Source organism: Coregonus clupeaformis, unplaced genomic scaffold (genome assembly GCF_020615455.1).
Source record: "Coregonus clupeaformis isolate EN_2021a unplaced genomic scaffold, ASM2061545v1 scaf1715, whole genome shotgun sequence".
Taxonomy (NCBI): Eukaryota; Metazoa; Chordata; class Actinopteri; order Salmoniformes; family Salmonidae; genus Coregonus; species Coregonus clupeaformis.
This window is the reverse complement of record NW_025535169.1, coordinates 30,001-52,098: the sequence shown is the minus strand read 5'-3', so window position 1 is coordinate 52,098 and position 22,098 is coordinate 30,001. Positions and strand designations below refer to the sequence as shown.

General features: G+C 42.8%; 1 protein-coding gene across 1 annotated transcript in view; it reads right to left on the bottom strand.

Annotated features, from left to right (window-relative positions):
- Nucleotides 1-13,263: 13,263 nt before the first annotated feature.
- The window catches only part of LOC121561330 (NACHT, LRR and PYD domains-containing protein 12), an 8,924-nt gene continuing 89 nt past the window's right edge, over nt 13,264-22,098 (bottom strand). The window contains exons 1-5 of the mRNA XM_045218668.1: nt 21,251-22,098; nt 20,743-20,916; nt 16,151-16,324; nt 14,709-14,755; nt 13,264-13,911 (exon numbers count right to left, since the gene is read on the bottom strand). The exon at nt 21,251-22,098 is cut by the window's right edge and continues 89 nt beyond it. Of these exons, the coding sequence (XP_045074603.1) occupies nt 13,385-13,911; nt 14,709-14,755; nt 16,151-16,324; nt 20,743-20,916; nt 21,251-22,098 (1,770 nt within the window). The 3' untranslated portion in view covers nt 13,264-13,384. The remainder of the gene's footprint in view (nt 13,912-14,708; nt 14,756-16,150; nt 16,325-20,742; nt 20,917-21,250) is intronic.

The window sequence follows — 22,098 nt, the reverse complement described above, 5'->3', positions numbered from 1 at the left end:
CTGCTAGCCAGCACCTCTCCTAAACAGGTGTTCTCCTCTGCTACCCAGCACCTCTCCTAAACAGGTGTTCTACTCTGCTAGCCAGCACCTCTCCTAAACAGGTGTTCTACTCTGTTACCCAGCACCTCTCCTAAACAGGTGTTCTACTCTGCTAGCCAGCACCTCTCCTAAACAGGTGTTCTCCTCTGCTAGCCAGCACCTCTCCTAAACAGGTGTTCTCCTCTGCTACCCAGCACCTCTCCTAAACAGGTGTTCTTCTCTGCTAGCCAGCACCTCTCCTAAACAGGTGTTCTATCTGCTAGCCAGCACCTCTCCTAAACAGGTGTTCTACTCTGTTACCCAGCACCTCTCCTAAACAGGTGTTCTCCTCTGCTACCCAGCACCTCTCCTAAACAGGTGTTCTCCTCTGCTACCCAGCACCTCTCCTAAACAGGTGTTCTACTCTGTTAGCCAGCACCTCTCCTAAACATGTGTTCTACTCTGCTACCCAGCACCTCTCCTAAACAGGTGTTCTACTCTGCTACCCAGCACCTCTCCTAAACAGGTGTTCTCCTCTGCTACCCAGCACCTCTCCTAAACAGGTGTTCTCCTCTGTTAGCCAGCACCTCTCCTAAACAGGTGTTCTACTCTGCTACCCAGCACCTCTCCTAAACAGGTGTTCTACTCTGCTAGCCAGCACCTCTCCTAAACAGGTGTTCTACTCTGCTAGCCAGCACCTCTCCTAAACAGGTGTTCTACTCTGTTACCCAGCACCTCTCCTAAACAGGTGTTCTCCTCTGTTACCCAGCACCTCTCCTAAACAGGTGTTCTACTCTGTTACCCAGCACCTCTCCTAAACAGGTGTTCTACTCTGTTACCCAGCACCTCTCCTAAACAGGTGTTCTACTCTGTTACCCAGCACCTCTCCTAAACAGGTGTTCTCCTCTGTTACCCAGCACCTCTCCTAAACAGGTGTTCTACTCTGTTAGCCAGCACCTCTCCTAAACAGGTGTTCTACTCTGTTAGCCAGCACCTCTCCTAAACAGGTGTTCTACTCTGTTACCCAGCACCTCTCCTAAACAGGTGTTCTACTCTGCTACCCAGCACCTCTCCTAAACAGGTGTTCTACTCTGCTACCCAGCACCTCTCCTAAACAGGTGTTCTACTCTGTTACCCAGCACCTCTCCTAAACAGGTGTGCATTTATTGTGCCTCCAGTTTAAGGTGAAGGACACCTGACTTTATATTTAAAGCCTTTTGGAATCCACATTTTACACTAAATAAGAAGTGATATTTCCTGGGGCCAGAAAAGGCTCTGCATGGTAGGAATGGCCCAGCAGCACTCCAACACTAGTTTGGTGAATTTCAAATGTTCCCTTTATTCTAGATGATTAACCTGAAATATTCACTTTACTTTCAAACTGCGTTGTAGTTTAGAGATTAAACTATGAGCTGCTCTGTCATCTCAAAATGGCCCCTGTACAGATACTTTGTTATTTTCAGTTTCAACTGCAGTCATGGCCTCACCCCTTTATATACCAATAGTAACCAGAGGGTGGCGCTAACAGTCAGTTGCATGTGATTGCAGTAACTCCTGACATTGTGCTAAATCTTGATTCCATTTTTTTTTATAGTGCTTCTTCAAGACATCTCTTACATTATTTTAGCTAAACTTATAATTTACTCCAAACCAGGTTTAGTTGTGTTTTATCTCTCCAAAAAAAATTACTGTAGGCCTATAATAATTGTTAACAGTCCTCAAATAAACTGTCTTCAGATATCTGATGATTAGTTGAATCAGGTGGGCATATGCTGGCCAAGAACAAAAGGATTGAGAAACCCTGATATAAACATCAAACCATATCATTGAAAAGCTCCTGCACCATCTTCACCAGACGTTTTGCTGATAACAAATCCCAAGAATGAAACCCAAGAACAGAGCATTTGTAAAAACCTTCGCATGATATGGTTTTCCATAAGCAAAGTCGACATTAGAATGCAGTTTAAACCACCTCCGACAGAATGTATCTAACGTGCTCTAGAGAGCCTAAAGTAGTTTTCCTGTGATTTGTCAACTTATTTCTTGATGCGCATCAGTTCTACAGCGTTAATATGTTTTATGGAATAAGGGTTGTAAAATAGGTGTCTCCTTAATGACAATCTAAATAACATGTATAATAGTCTACCTTATATCTCATTCCAGGTATTCATTATCTTACTCTGTCCATTAGAATAGATTATTGTTCAGAAATACTTACTTTATTTTTCAGTTCTCTCCATATAGTGTTTTCTGCTCTGTCGTCTTAAAATGGATCCTGTTCAAAAGAACAACTTTACTTTCTGTTTCAGCTCAACCGTCTCCCCATCCTGATAATAAAGTGTTTTATTGGTATCTTCCACTAGATGGCAGTAAACACCTGCTGTAACTAGACTACGACTATGTGGTCGGTTTCATACATGCAGTTTCCCAGAGGAGGAGTGCTGATCTAGGATCAGGTCCCCCCTGTCCATTTAATCTGTTTCATTATGATCTAAAAGGAAAAACTGATCCCAGATCAGTACTCCTACTCTTTATGAATACTGTCACAGGTGACTCCTCAAGATGAGGCTCATGATTTATAAGTTATATTCTTTAAGAATCAATTAATATCATTAATTGAACTGCTTTGCCATGAACAGATCTGTGAGGTCTTAACTTAAAGGTACTATATAGACTTTATGGTCATTTTAATGGGGTTGAACATTCATCCCATCAGATTGTGTAAAGGATTTTATGAGTTCTGAAAAATACTGACTTGGAAGCATCTCTCTGACCTCACCCTGCTGAAACACACCCAAGTAAAGACCACATAGCTACAGTTAAATGCTTGTCTGGTTTTTACCCACTTTTACAGCCTATGAATGGACTGGCATCCATATAAATCAGTGGAATATACAGACTAGTTAACCATGATGAGGACTGTTATTTTATTAAATCAATTTTAGAATGTAGAATGCTGTAATGTAACAAAATGTGGAAAAATTCAAGGGGTCAAAATCCTCTCTGAATGCCCTGTATTCTCCTCTTTCTACCTGGTTTCCTTTTCCTCTGTCAACCACCAGCCTCTCATCTCCAAGACAAATGAATGAGGTGAGAAAAGGGAGACGTGGATGTACTGAGGCGGCAGGTATTTAAGGGGGTCAGCCGCAGCACTAGCCGGGACTCCGGACTAATCACAAATTCTTACTCTGAATGTATCCTGCAGCGCGCAAGGATACCATATTTGAGTGATCTAATGTAGTGCCACATAACTACCTTCATTAGCAGCCAAGCATCGATCAACATGTCACCAGAATAAGACCCTCGATAGTTATTGGAAAGGAACATCAATCTCATCACCTTATACGTTCACCATAATTTATTTAACCTGTAACCTAGGCCCGGCGGTAGGATTAACTCGGCAAGTGGGCATCAGAAATGACTAAGGGGGCACAACTATTTTCGCTTGCTGATAACACAGGGTGGATTATAATCGATAGTACAATTACACACAATGTATTTGCAGCCACGCACGGCTGTCTTGCCGCAAGAATACAGGCTACTGCACTGCTTTACAAACGTGGACAATTCATAACCGGCTCGAGAAATTGCAAGTTATGACAACGCTACACAGCTACATGCAAAATACCCATAAATCCAATGCAAAACAGTTGCTAATTACCGTAATAACACTTCCTCATGCCAATACAATGCATTTCCAATGGCGGAAAGCAAACAATAATGTACAATGCACTACCACGACTTATCAGTACAACGCAGCTTGAACGCAGCTACCAAGCTGTCTTCCCACAAGAGTGTCGTATGATAACAGAGACATTAATATTCCATAGCAACGAGTTGTTTATGGCAACACTATAGCTACATCGTTACTCAACCATTGGTCAAGGTCTGCCCACCCTCATCAATGTAATGCAAAGCACCTCTTCTACATTATAAAACAACATTAAAAACAATCAGAATATATTATAAACCAAACTTTTCCAATCCAATCACAGAAATCAAGCAGCAGACTTGGCAGCAAGGCCAATAAAGAAAATCACATCTACGCCTATTTCTGACATTTGCCACGCATTTCCAAAAGCTAGCAAATAACTAAATACTCCAAGCCCAGCCAGGCTGCCTGTTCTTACCCAGATTCAAAAGAGTTGCAGCCGCCTTGATGCTGTGTTGAACCTCCTCAGCAGTCTCTCGTTCCACTCCCCACGGAATTTGCTTGTAAGATCCCTCTCAAATGCCAGTTGAATCAGCTGCGCTTTCCTCCTGTGCAACATGCTCCGTCTGTGCTCACTGAATATGTTTTTCTATGTTGAAAAGGAGTTCTGGCAAGTTGCCCTTGGATGCTCCAAATGTTAATCCCAGCTTCAATGCCATCATCACAGTAGACTTTGCTGTTAGAGGCCCGGAGAATCTCTCCAAAATGCTCTGCGTTGTCCATTTTTCTTCTCCAGATCGGGCGATTTCAGTCTGTAGAAACTGGCGTGCGACAGTAAACTCTGTGCGACTATCCTCCTGATTCCTGCTTCTAAGCAAAAACTGAAGCAGGAAGCACCAGTGATTCGGCTAATAAAAAAGTGGTCAGATGACGCAGATGCTAAGCTACAGGACTGTTTTGCTAGCACAGACTGGAACATGTTCCGGGATTCTTCAGACAGCATTGAGGAGTACACCACATCAGTCACTGGCTTCATCAATAAGTGCATCGATGATGTCGTCCCCCACAATGACCGTGACGTACATACCCCAACCAGAAGCCATGGATTACAGGAAACATCCGCACTGAGCTAAAGGGTAGAGCTGCCGCTTTCAAGGAACGGGACTCAAACCCGGACGCTTATAAGAAATCCCGCTATGACCTCCGACGAACCATCAAACAGGCAAAGAGTCAATACAGGTCTAAGATTGAATCATACTACACTGGCTCTGACGCTCGTCGGATGTGGCAGGGCTTGAAAACTATTACAGACTACAAAGGGAAGCACAGCCGCGAGCTGCCCAGTGACACAAGCCTACCAGACGAGCTAAACCACTTCTATGCTCGCTTCGAGGCAAGCAACACTGAAGCATGCATGAGAGCACCAGCTGTTCCGGACGACTATGTGATCACGCTCTCCGTAGCCGATGTGAGTAAGACTTTTAAGCAGGTCAACATTCACAAGGCCGCAGGGCCAGACGGATTACCAGGACGTGTACTCCGAGCATGTGCTGACCAACTGGCAAGTGTCTTCACTGACATTTTCAACATGTCCCTGACTGAGTCTGTAATACCAACATGTTTCAAGCAGACCACCATAGTCCCCGTGCCCAAGAACTCTAAGATAACCTGCCTAAATGACTACCGACCCGTAGCACTGACGTCTGTAGCCATGAAGTGCTTTGAAAGACTGGTCATGGCTCACATCAACAGCATAATCCCAGAAACCCTAGACCCACTCCAATTTGCATACCGCCCCAACAGATCCACAGATGATGCAATCTCTATCGCACTCCACACTGCCCTTTCCCACCTGGACAAGAGGAACACCTACGTGAGAATGCTATTCATTGACTACAGCTCAGCATTCAACACCATAGTGCCCTCTAAGCTCATCACTAAGCTAAGGATCCTGGGACTAAACACCTCCCTCTGCAACTGGATCCTGGACTTCCTGACGGGCCGCCCCCAGGTGGTAAGGGTAGGTAACAACACATCTGCCACACTGATCCTCAACACGGGGGCCCCTCAGGGTTGCGTGCTCAGTCCCCTCCTGTACTCTCTGTTCACCCATGACTGCATGGCCAGGCACGACTCCAACACCATCATTAAGTTTGCCGACGACACAACAGTGGTAGGCCTGATCACCGACAACGATGAGACAGCCTATAGGGAGGAGGTCAGAGATCTGGCCGTGTGGTGCCAGGACAACAACCTCTCCCTCAACGTGACCAAGACAAAGGAGATGATTGTGGACTACAGGAAAAAAAAGAGGACTGAGCACGCCCCCATTCTCATCGACGGGGCTGTAGTGGAACAGGTTGAGAGCTTCAAGTTCCTTGGTGTCCACATCACCAACGAACTATCATGGTCCAAACACACCAAGACAGTCGTGAAGAGGGCACGACAAAGCCTATTCCCCCCTCAGGAGACTAAAAAGATTTGGCATGGGTCCTCAGATCCTCAAAAAATTCTACAGCTGCACCATCGAGAGCATCCTGACTGGTTGCATCACCGCCTGGTATGGCAACTGCTTGGCCTCTGACCGCAAGGCACTACAGAGGGTAGTGCGTACGGCAAAGTACATCAATGGGGCAAAGCTCCCTGCCATCCAGGACCTCTATACCAGGCGTTGTCAGAGGAAGGCCCTCAAAATTGTCAAAGACTCCAGCCACCCTAGTCATAGACTGTTCTCTCTGCTACCGCACGGCAAGCGGTACCGGAGTGCCAAGTCTAGGTCCAAAAGACTTCTCAACAGCTTCTACCCCCAAGCCATAAGACTCCTGAACAGCTAATCATGGCTACCCGGACTATTTGCACTGCCCCCCCCACCCCATCCTTTTTACGCTGCTGCTACTCTGTTAAGTATTTATGCATAGTCACTTTAACTCTACCCACATGTACATATTACCTCAACTACCTCAACTAGCCGGTGCCCCCGCACATTGACTATGCAACGGTACCCCCCTGTATATATAGCCTCCCTACTGTCACTTTATTTTACTGTATATATAGCCTCCCTACTGTCACTTTATTTTACTTCTGCTCTTTTTTTCTCAACACTTTTTTGTTGTTGTTTTATTCTTACTTTTTTGTTTAAAATAAATGCACTGTTGGTTAAGGGCTGTAAGTAAGCATTTCACTGTACTGTCTGCACCTGTTGTATTTGGCGCATGTGACCAATAAAATTTGATTTGATTTGATTTGATTTGAACTCCCTTTACCACACCCATTTCACCACTAAACACCTTTAACTCCCTTTACCACACCCATTTCACCACTAAACACCTTTAACTCCCTTTACCACACCCATTTCACCACTAAACACCTTTAACTCCCTTTACCACACCCATTTCACCACTAAACACCTTTAACTCCCTTTACCACACCCATTTCACCACTAAACACCTTTAACTCCCTTTACCCCACCCATTTCACCACTAAACACCTTTAACTCCCTTTACCCCACCCATTTCACCACTAAACACCTCAGCATATTTATCGCTCAGCTGTGCAACTGGGTCTGACACATGGTTCACTCTTGACCAATCTAATTTTAGGTGCTGAATCCAGTTTCTCCCCATTATCGTAGGACCCTTCCCTATTGACACTAATAGGGGTAGTGGTAACACCTGAGCACCACATTTCACTTTAACCTCCAGCTTTCCCAATAACTGAATAGGCTGAGCTGAGTAAGTTCTCAAAACAACATCACATGGTTGCAGTTTATGCTTCTTAAATATGCTGTTGTACAGCTTCGCTGAGATAAAACATGATGTGATACTCTCAACTTCTCTTTTACCAGTACCGAGAAGTTTCCGAGAGGACACTGTTGGGAAGAGCTATAGGAGAACAGGTTAATTGTAATGGATGGAATGGAATAAATAAATAATGCGTTAAATACCATTCTATTATTCCATTCCAGTCTTTACAAGGAGCCCGTCCTCCTATAGCTCCTCCACCAGCCTCCTCTGGTGTGTACGTGCCAGTATGCTGGTGTCCATGTTGCTGGTGAGGTAAATTATATACAGTATAAAAAAACTAATGCAGCCATTTTTATATCAACATCAAATAATTTCAGCGTAACAATTAAGTACCTTACTGTGATTGGTTTTAATTAAAATTGTTTTAAAAAATAGCTTCTCTTAGCAAAGAGCAATTTGTCAAGCAAGTATTTTGCTAGGACTGTCTGGGAGTGGTTTGAGTGGGAAGGGGAAAACTGAAAACGAGTTGTTATTGGCTATTGGCTATTAACTCCATCCCACCAAAACACGCTGATTTTTCAGGAGGTCTTTTCAAACAGCTTTTACACTAAAAGGGCATTATCATAATTTTCACAATTTCACAGTATTATTCCAACCTCAGCTTGAAATATGTATAAAAAAACAGGAAAATCACATTTTTGACAGCACTGGTCCTTTAAGGAAACAATTCTGAACAAAACACAGTTTAAATGAAAAGTAGATACTTGTCATAAACCATTAGGCTGCATCTCTGTTAAGAGTTGGCTTGTTTGGACCCCTCATAGTCTGGAGTTTTCACTCTCCACCCCTCTCTCTCCTCCTCCTCCCCCTGTCTCCATCCCTCTCTCTCCTCCTCCTCCCCCTGTCTCCATCCCTAAAATTGTTTTAAAAAATTGCTTCTCTTAGCAAAGAGCAATTTGTCAAGCAAGTATTTTGCTAGGACTGTCTGGGAGTGGTCTGAGTGGGAAGGGGAAAACTGAAAACGAGTTGTTATTGGCTATTGGCTATTAACTCCATCCCACCAAAACACGCTGATTTTTCAGGAGGTCTTTTCAAACAGCTTTTACACTAAAGAGGCAGTATCATAATTTTCACAATTTCACAGTATTATTCCAACCTCAGCTTGAAATATGTATAAAAAAACAGGAAAATCACATTTTTGACAGCACTGGTCCTTTAAGGAAACAATTCTGAACAAAACACAGTTTAAATGAAAAGTAGATACTTGTCATAAACCATTAGGCTGCATCTCTGTTAAGAGTTGGCTTGTTTGGACCCCTCATAGTCTGGAGTTTTCACTCTCCACCCCTCTCTCTCCTCCTCCTCCCCCTGTCTCCATCCCTCTCTCTCCTCCTCCTCCCCCTGTCTCCATCCCTCTCTCTCCTCCTCCTCCCCTGTCTCCACCCCTCTCTCTCCTCCTCCCCCTGTCTCCACCCCTCTCTCTCCTCCTCCTCCCCCTGTCTCCACCCCTCTCTCTCCTCCTCCTCCCCTGTCTCCATCCTCTCTCTCCTCCTCCTCCCCTGTCTCCATCCCTCTCTCTCCTCCTCCTGCCCCTGTCTCCACCCCCTCTCTCCTCCTCCTCCCCCTGTCTCCACCCCTCTCTCTCCTCCTCCTCCCCCCTGTCTCCATCCCTCTCTCCTCCTCCTCCCCTGTCTCCACCCCTCTCTCTCCTCCTCCTCCTCCCCCTGTCTCCACCCCTCTCTCTCCTCCTCCTCCCCCTGTCTCTATCCCTCTCCCTCCTCCACCTCCCCCTGTCTCCACCCCTCTCTCTCCTCCTCCTCCCACTGTCTCCACCCCTCTCTCCTCCTCCCTCTGTCTCCATCCCTCTCTCCCTCCTCCTCCCCCTGTCTCCACCCCTCTCTCTCCTCCTCCTCCCCCCTGTCTCCACCCCTCTCTCCTCCTCCTCCCTTTGTCTCCACCCCTCTCTCTCCTCCTCCTCCCCCTGTCTCCACCCCCTCTCTCTCCTCCTCCTCCCCCTGTCTCCACTCCTCTCTCCTCCTCCTCCCCCTGTCTCCATCCCTCTCTCTCCTCCTCCTCCCCCTGTCTCCACCCCCTCTCTCTCCTCCTCCTCCCCCCTGTCTCCACCCCTCTCTCTCCTCCTCCTCCCCCCTGTCTCCATCCCTCCCTCTCCTCCTCCTCCCCCCTGTCTCCACCCCTCTCTCTCCTCCTCCCCCCTGTCTCCACCCCCTCTATCTCCTCCTCCTCCCCTGTCTCCATCCCTCTCTCTCCTCCTCCTCCCCCTGTCTCCACCCCCTCCTCCCCCCTGTCTCCACCCCTCTCTCTCCTCCTCCTCCCCCCTGTGAACATCTCTTTTTCATTTGTTGGAATGTCTCTGGACAATCCATGTTCTTACACCAGCATGTAGATACTTGATGTCCCACCTTGCCACATGTGACTTGATTTCCCTGTCTCTGATTTTCAGTTGAAACTCTGTACACTTTTCCTTTTTTGTGATCAACTTTTTATTTATTTTAAAGGAACACAGACAAGAACAAATAGCAGCAGGAATGGTTATACAGCTAGAGACACAATACTGTTAAAATATATATCAGAACAAATAGCAGCAGGAATGGTTATACAGCTAGAGACACAATACTGTTAAAATATATATCAGAACAAATAGCAGCAGGAATGGTTATACAGCTAGAAACACAATACTGTTAAAATATACATCAGTATATTATGGAAACTAGTTATACAGCCAGTAATAACAGTTTGGGGGAACAAGGTATGAGGATACCTCTTTCCAAAACATGTCCCCTGGTCACTCCCAGTACATATGATTAAAGGAGCCCAAGGCACCTTGATTACATAGATCACACAGAGGAGCGAGTTGTGATCTGATTTTCATTAAATGATGTTTTCTAGGTGGAAGGTATACCCTGTGTATGAAATTAAAATGTATCAGCTGATGATTAGGATTGTTAGATGAACCCACTAAGTTCCTGATGAACTCAACTGGTGAGCCTCTTTAGCAGCTAGTTCCATGGACACACTGATTTCAATGTCCTTTGCCAAGGTCAGATGACTTTCAGTCAACAGTCTCTTTTGTGTAGCTTCACTCCGTAGCCCACATACTAGTCTGTCTCTAATGATGTCATTTAGAACAGCATTAAACTCACAGTGTTCTGGTAGTTTCTTTAATGCAGCAGCAAACATTGTTACTGATTCTCCCTCTTCCTGATGTCTCCTGTGGAACCTGAACCTTTCAGCATTAACTAGTGGTTCTGGTGAAATATGTCCTTTAAGTATCTCCACAATATCCCCATACGTCTTATTACCTGTTCTGTCTGGCTGTAGCAGGCTGCCTAGTAAATTAAATGTCTTTGGCCCCATTACACTAAAACATGGAGGCACAATGTTGTTCTCATCCATGTCATTTACAAGAACAAAATATTCAAACTGTTCTGTATATGAGCTCCACTGATCAATACTTTTATCAAACTGACCAATGTTTCCAACAATTCCAATAATTTTTTGTTTCTCAATAAGCTCCCGATTGTCACTCACTTCAATATTGTCCTCAAACACAGCAATATTTTCCACTTTTAATCACGTTGTTTTCCAGCTCTGATGTCCGTCTCGAGTCCTTTTCTGCCGTCCATGACGATGTTAACTCCAGTGGTGGAAAAAAGTCCCCCAATTGTCATACTTGAGTAAAAGTAAAGATACCTTAACAGAAAATGACTCAACTAAAAGTGAAAGTCACCCAGTAAAATACTACTTGAGTAAAAGCCTAAAAGTATTTGGTTTTAAATATACTTAAGTATCAAAAGTAAATGTAATTGCTAAAATATACTAAAGTATCAAAAGTAAAAGTACAAGTATAAATCATTTCAAATTCCTTACATAAAGCAAACCAGACGATTGTCTTGTTTTTAAAATGTACGTTCAGCCAGAGGCACACTCCAAAACTCAGACAATTTACAAACAAAGCATTTGTGTTTAGTGATTCTGCCAGACCAGAGGCAGTAGGGATGTTCTCTTGATAAGTGCGTGACTTGGACCATTTTCTGTCCTGCTAAGCATTCAAAATGTAACGAGTACTTTTGGGTGTCAGGGAAAATGTATTGAGTAAAAAGTACATTATTTTCTTTAGGAATGTAGTGAAGTAAAAGTAAAAGTTGTCAAAAATATAAATAGTAAAGTAAAGTACAGATACCCCCAAAAAACTACTTAAGTAGTACTTTAAAGTATTTTTACTTAAGTACTTTACACCACTGATTAACTCTCTTTCTTAGCTAGCTCGACTATGCACTGGCCTCTGCTAGCAATACACTGTGCTAACATTAGCCTATTCTGTACCACATAAAATAACAGTTTTAAACAGTTGTAAAAACCCACTTCTTCCAGACAGAATAGTTCCTGTAGATTCAGACTTACTCATCACCAATCTTTTGTTATGTCTCGTGGGTTTCATAACCACGTCTGTATAACAATTCAATAATGATGAGACAGGAGACAGGAATCAGTTCAACCATTTATCTGGAACGTGATCATCTCAACACATACAAACCCCCATGATGCTCTGCAGCACAACCCCAATATACAACAAATACATACATAAGTAAATGGACACTAAACAAAACTCATAGAGGAATTTAAATGTTCAGTTGTAGAAAGTAGGGCTATGGGATAGGGTCAGAAAGGTCAGTATGTTTGATAACTGGTTACAGAGGTGACATAACAAGCATAAGGTCCATTATAACACAAGTGAAGTAGAGGTGGGAGTTAAAAGCAGACATTGACAGTAAGACGGTGTGAGGAGGTCAGGGGTGAAACACTAGATCAGGACAGGTAGAAATGGCAGGGCTGGAAATAGACACAGAGACACATTCTGATCATGGCTCAGACCTGACCTGAGACACGCAAACAGAAGATGCCATAGCAAAGTCCTGTCCAGTAGGCTATATGGGATTTCCTTTCATCAAAATCCAAAACATGGAAATATGTCCAGTGTGTTTTTGTGTCCAGCATGTGTGTGTGTGTCCAGTGTGTGTGTGTGTGTGTCCAGTGTGTGTGTGTGTGTGTGTGTGTGTCCAGTGTGTGTCCACTGTGTTTCCACTGTGTGTCCAGTGTGTGTGTCTATGTGTCAAGTGTGTGTGTGTTCAGTGTGTGTGTGTTCAGTGTGTGTGTGTGTGTGTGTCTAGTGTGTGTATGTCTGTTCAGTTTGTGTGTGTGTCCAGTGTGTGTGTGTGTGTGTGTTCAGTGTGTGTGTGTGTCTAGTGTGTGTATGTGTGTGTGTGTGTGTGTGTGTGTGTGTATGTGTGTGTGTGTTCAGCGTGTGTGTGTTCAGTGTGTGGGTGTCCAGTGTGTATGTGCAGTATGTTTGTCTAGTGTGTGTGTGTGTGTGTGTTTGTGTGTGTGTGTGTTCAGTGTGTTTGTGTGTGTGTCCAGTGTGTGTGTGTGTGGGTGTTTAGTGTGTGTGTGTGTGTGTTCAGTGTGTGTGTGTCTAGTGTGTGTGTGTGTGTGTGTGTCCAGTGTATGTGTGTGTGTGTGTGTCCGGTGTGTGTGTGTGTGTTTGTCCTGCGTGTGTGTGTCCAGTGTGTGTGTGTCGAGTGTGTGTGTGTGTCCAGTGTGAGTCTGTCCAGTGTGTGTGTGTCCAGTGTGTGTGTGTTTGTCCAGTGTGTGTGTTTGTGTGTGTGTCCAGTGTGTGTGTGTGTGTGTACAGTGTGTGTGTGTGTGTGTCTAGTGTGTGTGTGTGTGTGTGTGTGTGTCCAGTGTGTGTGTGTGTCCAGTGTGTGTGTGTCCTGTGTGTGTGTGTGTGTGTACAGTGTGTGTGTCCTGTGCGTGTGTGTGTCCAGTGTGTGTGTCTAGTGTGTGTGTCTAGTGTGTGTGTGTACGTAAAGTGTGTGTGTGTGTCCAGTGTGTGTTTTGACTGAGGACACCAAACCCCATAATTCATCATGAACCCTGTTACCATGGTTATTATTTACAGGGACACTGAGTCGTCAACACCATAAACCCTAAACCCTGGATAGAGGGGCTCAGTGAATGTGGAGTGGAATGTGTACAGGTGGGTCAGTGTGTCAGAGGAGACTCTGTAGAAGGACAGAGTGCCGGCTGGCCAGTCCAGATACACTCCTACTCTGTGGGAGCTGGAGGAGGGGACGTCTATGGGAGTGGACTTATTATTGTACCAGGCAGAGTAACTGTTGTCAGAGCAGAACAGACTCCAGGACTTGTCATTGTATCCAATCCCACAGTCATAACCCCATCCTCTCCTGCTGATTCCTTTATATGCCACTCCTATATCAGCCCCTAACCCACTCCACTCTACCTCCCAGTAACAGCGTCCAGTCAGACCCTCTCTACACAGCACCTGACTATAGATCTCAAATCTCTCTGGGTGATCAGGATACGGCTGCTCCTCTGTCGTACCTGTCACCTTTCTGTTCTCCTCAGACAGAGAGAGGTCTCTGCTTACTGTGTTTAGGTCCAGTGTGAGATCACAGACATCTGATGGATGAAACCAGACACAATATTAGAAATCATCATCATTCACATTAGAATGTTAACTCACTTTTCAATAATTCATTTAATGTAGATGTTTCTAGGTATCAAAAGGAGAAGTTAAGGTAACTTGAGACTTGTTGAATGATCATATGTTATACTGTATGGTAATATAAAACACACTTATTCCCATTAATTACACACACACACACATACACACATCCTGAACACACACACACACATCCTGAACACACACACACACACACACTGGATACACACACACACACACACACACACACACACACACACACACACACACACATTTCTAAAGTAACACAAACACGCCACACACACAGACACACACATTGTCAAAGCAACTCTGAAGGTAACTTTAAATTTGTTCAATGATCATATGTTATACTGTATGGTAATATAAAACACACTTATTCACATTAATTACACACACACACACACACACACACACACACACACACACACACACACACAAACATCCTGAACACACACACATCCTGAACAAACACACAAACACACACACATCCTGAACACACACACACACACACACACACATTTCTAACGTAACACGAACATGCCACACACACACACAGACACACACATTGTCAAAGCAACTCTTTGTAAACTTTGGTGTCCCTGATTTGTGCTTCTGTAGAACTACAGCTGATATTTAATATGACCAAGTAAGTAATGATGGTGGTCTTTGACTTTGACTTCACTTGAATTAAGACTTATTCTTAGTCATATTCTTCACAGCAGTCAACACTCACATTTTCTAAGTCCAGGTTTCATTGTGTTCTCTCCACCATGTTCCACACTGTAGCGGTAAGCAGAAGAACAGACAGTCATTGAGGGATACACCTGAACTCACACACACACACACACACACACACACACACACACACACACTGGACACACACACACTGGACAAACACACACACACACACACACACTGGACACACACCCTGGACAGACACACACACACTGGACACACACACTGGAAACACACACGCACACACTGGACACACACACACACACACACACACACACACACACACACACACACACACAGTCAGTATATACATTTGTCCAAGTGTGTGTGTGTGTGTGTGTACAGTGTGTGTGTGTCCAGTGTGTGCGTGTGTGTTTCCAGTGTGTGTGTCCAGTGTGTGTGTGTCTGTCCAGGGTGTGTGTCCAGTGTGTGTGTGTGTGTGTTTGTCCAGTGTGTGTGTGTCCAGTGTGTGTGTGTGTGTGTGTGTGTGTGTGTGTTTGTCCAGTGTGTGTATGTGTGTCCATTGTGTGTGTGTGTCCAGTGTGTGTGTGTATGTCTAGTGTGTGTGTGTGTGTGTGTCTAGTGTATGTGTGTGTGTCTAGTGTGTGTGTGTTTGTCCAGTGTGTGTGTGTGTCCAGTGTATGTGTGTGTCCAGTGTATGTGTGTGTCCAGTGTTCGTGTTTGTGTGTCCAGTGTGTGTGTGTGTGTGTGTGTGTGTGTGTGTGTGTGTGTGTGTGTGTGTGTCCAGTGTGAGTAAGTCTGTGTGTTTGTGTGTGTGTCCAGAGTGTGTTTCTGTTTGTGTGTGTGTCCGGTGTGTGTCCAGTGTGTGTGTGTGTGTGTGTGTGTGTGTGTGTGTATGTGTGTGTGTGTCCAGTGTGAGTAAGTCTGTGTGTTTGTGTGTGTCCAGTGTGTCCAGTGTGTGTTTGTTTGTGTGTGTGTCCAGTGTGTGTGTGTGTCCGGTGTGTGTCCAGTGTGTGTGTGTGTGTGTGTGTGTGTGTGTGTGTTCCAGTGTGTGTGTGTATGTCTAGTGTGTGTGTGTTTGTCTAGTGTGTGTGTGTCCAGTGTGTGTGTTTGTCCAGTGTGTGTGTGTGTGTGCATCCTTTGTGTGTGTGTGTGTCATTTGTGTGTATGTGTCCAGTGTGTGTGTTTACAGTGTGTGTGTTTACAGTGTGTGTGTCTGATACACGTGCACACACACACACACACTGGACACACTGGACACACTGGACACACACACACACACACACACACACACACACACACACACACACACACACACACACACACACACACACACACACACACACACACACACACACACACACACACACACACAGTCTTCATATAACTTAGTCCAAGTGGTGGTCAGAATGTTTGTCTTAACTAGCCTGATAACTCCAACATGTCTGATATGAACATTGACATAAACCCTCTACATACTTGAGTTTCTCCAGTCTGCAGTGTGGATCCTCCAGTCCAGCAGAGAGCAGTCTGACTCCTGAGTCTCCTGGGTGATTGTAGCTCAGGTCCAGCTCTCTCAGGTGTGAGGGGTTTGACTTCAGAGCTGAGAACAGAGAAGCACAGCCTTCCTCTGTGACTAGACAGCGTGACAGCCTGCAAAGAGTCAAATCATATTAAAACCACACTGCTATTCTTTGGTGGTGAAAATAGTGGCAGTATATTTTTTCAGCATATTCAGATATATAAATGTCCTGAAACCTGCCATATCTATTCATAAATGAATGTATCATTATTAGAAATTATCATAATATTGCTTGTAGAAAGACACATGTATAGTACAAATATTTGAGTAGACTGACCAGAGCAGTTTAAAAAGCAGTATCAGTCAAAAGACAGACAGTGAGGTATCAGATTTAGATTGTATTGAGTATACAGTCCACACCATATCTATTTTCACAGTAAAGCTAACATTTAAAATGTGGCTCTGTACTCCAGCATTTTGGATTTGAGATCAAATGTTTCATATGAGGTGACAGTATATAATGTCACCTTTTATTTGAGGGTATTTTAATACATATCTGTTTCACCGTTTAGAAATAAAAGCCCTTTATGTATCTGGTCCCCCTTTTTCAAGAAGTCATAAGTATTCTGACCAATTCACTTATAGTGTATTAAAGTAGTTAAAAGTTGAGTATTTGGTCCCAAACTCGTTGGTTGCATTTGCAGTTTGTTTTGGTTGTGTTTTGGGTTATGTTTTGCCCGATAGTAACTGAATGGTGGATGATGACTGGAGTAATTTTCTGTCTAAGTGAGTAGATAACATGTTTCTAAACACTACTAAATGAATCCTAATGATGCCATTATTAAGAAAAATCATGAATGAATCATGAATAATAATGAGTGAGAAAGTTACAGAGGCTACAACAAAACATGCTAACCTCTCACCATTACCAATAACAGAGGGGGTATGATCCTTGTTCCTCTGTAACTTTCTCATTCATCATCATTCCCGATTCATTCATGATTATTCATAATCATGGTAGCATCCACATGAATGTAGAAGTGTTCAGAAACATCTTCTATTCTTACTGACAATACAAGTGAAGTGACTCCAAAATGACAGGACATTATTCACCATTCAGTTACTATTGGGAAAAACATCATCTAAAACACAATCAAGACAAACTGCAAATGTATTCAACAAGTTTGTAGAATCACAAGCTTAATGTAATCACTGTGGGTAAGGAATATGGGACCAAATACTAAACTTATGACTACTTTAATACAATATAAATGAATATGTCCAAATTATTACGACTTTTTCAAATGGGAGCACTAGACACATAAAGTGCTTTCATTTCTAAACAGTAACACAGATATGTATGAAAATATCCTCAAATAAAAGGTGACATTATATACTGTCACCTAATATGAAACATTCTATCTCAAATCCAAAATGATGGAGCATAGCACCAAATGTAAAACTGTAAGCTTCACTGTCCAAACACATATGGTGTGGACTATGTGTGCCTGGTAAACACATGTGGATCTGGTGAACAGTTATCACTTGTTGACCAACTACAGGAATACTGACCTCAGAGTCTCCAGTTTACAGTGGGGATTCCCCAGGACAGCAGAGAGCAGCTTCACTCCTGAATCCTTCAGGTCATTGTTACTCAGATCCAGCTCTCTCAGGTGTGAGGGGTTTGACCTCAGAGCTGAGACCAGAGAAGCACAGCCTTCCTCTGTGACTAGACAGCGTGACAGCCTGCAAAGAGTCAAATCATATTAAAACCATACTGCTATTCTTTGGTGGTGAAAATAGTGGCAGTATATTTTTTTCAAAATGTTCAGATATATCAGCATCCTGAAACCTGCCATATCTATTCATAAATGAATGTATCATTATTAGAAATGTTCAGATTATTGCTTGTAGATAGAAACATGTATAGTACAAATATTTGAGTAGACTGACCAGAGCAGTTTAAAAAGCAGTATCAGTCAAAAGACAGACAGTGAGGTATCAGATTTAGATTGTATTGAGTATACAGTCCACACCATATCTATTTTGACAGAGAAGCTAACATTTTAAATGAAAGCACTTTTTGTATCTATTCCCTCCATTTGAATAAGTCATAAGTATTCTGACCAATTCACTTATAGTGTATTAAAGTAGTCAAAAGTTTAGTATTTGGTCCCAAACCCGTTGGTTGCATTTGCAGTTTGTTTTGGTTGTGTTTTGTGTTATATTTTGCCCAATAGTAACTGAATGGTGGATGATGACTGGATTAATCTTCTGTCTAAGTGAGTAGATAACATGTTTCGAAACACTACAAAATTAATCCTGATAATGCCATGATTAATAAAACTCATGAATGAAACATGAAAAATAATGAGTGAGAAAGTTACAGAGGCTACAACAAAACATGCTAACCTCTCACCATTACCAATAACAGATGGGGTATGATCCTTGTTCCTCTGTAACTTTCTCATTCATCATCATTCACGATTCATTCATGATTATTCATTATCATGGTAGCATCCACATGAATGTAGAAGTGTTCAGAAACATCTTCTATTCTTACTGACAATACAAGTGAAGTGACTCCAAAATGACAGGACATTATTCACCATTCATTTTCTACTGGGAAAAACATCATCTAAAACACAACCAAGACAAACTGCAAATGCATTCAACAAGTTTGTAGAATCACAAGCTTGATGTAATCACTGTGGGTAAGGAATATGGGACCAAATACTAAACTTATGACTACTTCAATACAATATAAGTGAATATGTCCAAATTATTAAGACCTTTTCAAATGGGAGAACTAGATACATAAAGTGCTTTCATTTCTAAACAGTAACACAGATATGTATGAATACCCTCAAATAAAAGGTGACATTATATAATGTCACCTAATATGAAACATTCTATCTCAAATCCAAAATGCTGGAGCATAGCAACAAATGTAAAACTGTAAGCTTCACTGTCCAAACACATATGGTGTGGACTATGTGTGCCTGGTAAACACATGTGGATCTGATGAACAGTTATCACTTGTTGACCAACTACAGGAATACTGACCTCAGAGTCTCCAGTTTAAAGTGGGGATTCTCCAGTCCAGCAGAGAGCAGCTTCACTCCTGAATCCTTCAGGACATTGATACTCAGGTCCAGCTCTCTCAGGTGTGAGGGGTTTGACTTCAGAGCTGAGACCAGAGAAGCACAGCTTTCCTCTGTGACTAGACAGCCTGACAGCCTGCAAAGAGTCAAATCATATTAAAACCACACTGCTATTCTTTGGTGGTGAAAATAGTGGCAGTATATTTTGATCAACATATTCAGATATATCAGTGTCCTGAAACCTGCCATATCTATTCATAAATGAATGTTTCATTATTAGAAATGACAAAGTATCAAAGTATTGCTTGTAGATAGAAAAATGCATATTACAAATATTTGAGTAGACTGACCAGAGCAGTTTAAAAAGCAGTATCAGTCAAAAGACAGACAGTGAGGTATCAGATTTAGATTGTATTGAGTATACAGTCCACACCATATCTATTTTGACAGATAAGCTAACATTTGAAATGAAAGCACTTTATGTATCTAGTCCCCCCATTTGAAGAAGTCAAAAGTATTCTGACCAATTCACTTATAGTGTATTAAAGTAGTCAAAAGTTTAGTATTTGGTCCCAAACTCGTTGGTTGCATTTGCAGTTTGTTTTGGTTGTGTTTTGGGTTATGTTTTGCCCGATAGTAACTGAATGGTGGATGATGACTGGAGTAATTTTCTGTCTAAGTGAGTAGATAACATGTTTCTAAACACTACTAAATTAATCCTGATGATGCCATGATTAAGAATAATCATGAATGAATCATGAATAATAATGAGTGAGAGAGTTACAGAGGCTACAACAAAACATGCTAACCTCTCACCATTACCAATAACAGATGGGGGTATGATCCTTGTTCCTCTGTAACTTTCTCATTCATCATCATTCACGATTCATTCATGATTATTCATAATCATGGTAGCATCCACATGAATGTAGAAGTGTTCAGAAACATCTTCTATTCGTACTGACAATACAAGTGAAGTGACTCCAAAATTACAGGACATTATTCACCATTCAGTTTCTATTAGGAAAAACATCATCTAAAACACAACCAAGACAAACTGCAAATGCATTAAACAAGTTTGTAGAAACACAAGCTTAATGTAATCACTGCAGGTAAGGAATATGGGACCAAATACTAAACTTTGGACTAAATTAATTTGTCCAAATACTTATTATTTTTACAAATGGGAGAACTAGATACATTAAGTGCTTTCATTTCTAAACAGTAAAACAGGTATGTATGAATACCCTCAAATAAAAGGTGACATTCTGTACTGTTGCCTAATATGAAACAATTTCAAATCCAAAATGATGGAGCATAGCACCAAATGTAAAACTGTAAGCTTCACTGTCCAAACACATATGGTGTGGACTATGTGTGCCTGGTAAACACATGTGGATCTGGTGAACAGTTATCACTTGTTGACCAACTACAGGAATACTGACCTCAGATTCTCCAGTTTACAGTGGGGATTCCCCAGTCCAGCAGAGAGCAGCTTCACTCCTGAATCCTTCAGGTCATTGTTACTCAGATCCAGCTCTCTCAGGTGTGAGGGGTTTGAACTGAGAGCTGAGGCCAACACTTCACAGGATGTGTCTGTGAGTTTACAGCCAGTGAGTCTGTCAACAGAGTAAATACCATGAGGGACAGGTTGTATTAAAATGTTACATTTAGCTTTTCCTGCTTACACTGTTACCCCTGCACTAATAATGTGAACACTGTGTATAGATGTCTCAATGCTACAACTTTTCTGATGTGTTTGTATTACAGTTTGTTTAAGACTTTTCAGCTGATAGAAAGTTTAGTCAACCAATGAAAATATTGTTGTTCTTACATACAGTAAAGTTTGGTCTGAGGGATAGTCACATGAGTACTTACAGAGCCAGTCAGCCAATAAAAATGCTGCTGTAACTACAATTTATTTTGGTGTGGGATATTTCCATGAATACTTACAGAGCTTTCCTGCAGCCTCTCACAGCTGGGAGCAGTCTCCTACGACCCTCCTCTGATGTCTTGTATACCTTCGGGTCAAACACATCCAGAACCTCCTCTGATATCTGTAGCATGTAGGCCAGTGCTGAACAATGAGAAAGTGTGAGGTTTTTGGATCTCTTCTCTGACCTCAAGTACGCTTGGATTTCCTCCTGTACTGAATGGTCTTTCATCTCTATCAGACAGTGGAAGAGATTGATGCACCTCTCAGGGGAGATGTTCTTCCTCTGCATCACCTTAAGGGATCGGATTGTTTTCTGGACGCTGTCTGGACTGCTTTCTGTCTGTGTCACCAGACCTCGTAGGAGTTTCTGATTGGACTCCAGTGACATGCCATGAAGGAAGCGGACAAAGAGGGCCAGGTGTCCGTTCTTGCTCTCCAAGGCTTTATCCACGGTACTCTTCAGCAGCTCATGCAAGGTTAGCTCTTCAGATGCAGCTCTAGACTTTCTATTGAGGAAGGGCTTCAGTGCATCCATGTTCTTGGTTGTGTAACAATGGTACATGTAGACAGCTGAGAGAAACTCCTGAATGCTCAGATGAACAAAGCAGTACACCACTCTCTGAAATAACACAGACTCTTCTTTAAAGATTTGTGTGCACACTCCTGAGTACACTGAGGCTTCTTTGACATCAATGCCACACTCTTTCAGGTCTTCTTCATAGAACATGAGATTACCCTTCTCCAGATTTTCAAACGCCAGCTTCCCCAGCTTCAGAAGAATTTCCTTATCTGACTCCATGAGCTCCTGTTGATCCATCTCATCTCTTCCATGATATTTCTGGTTCTTCAGGCTGTTCTGAATGAG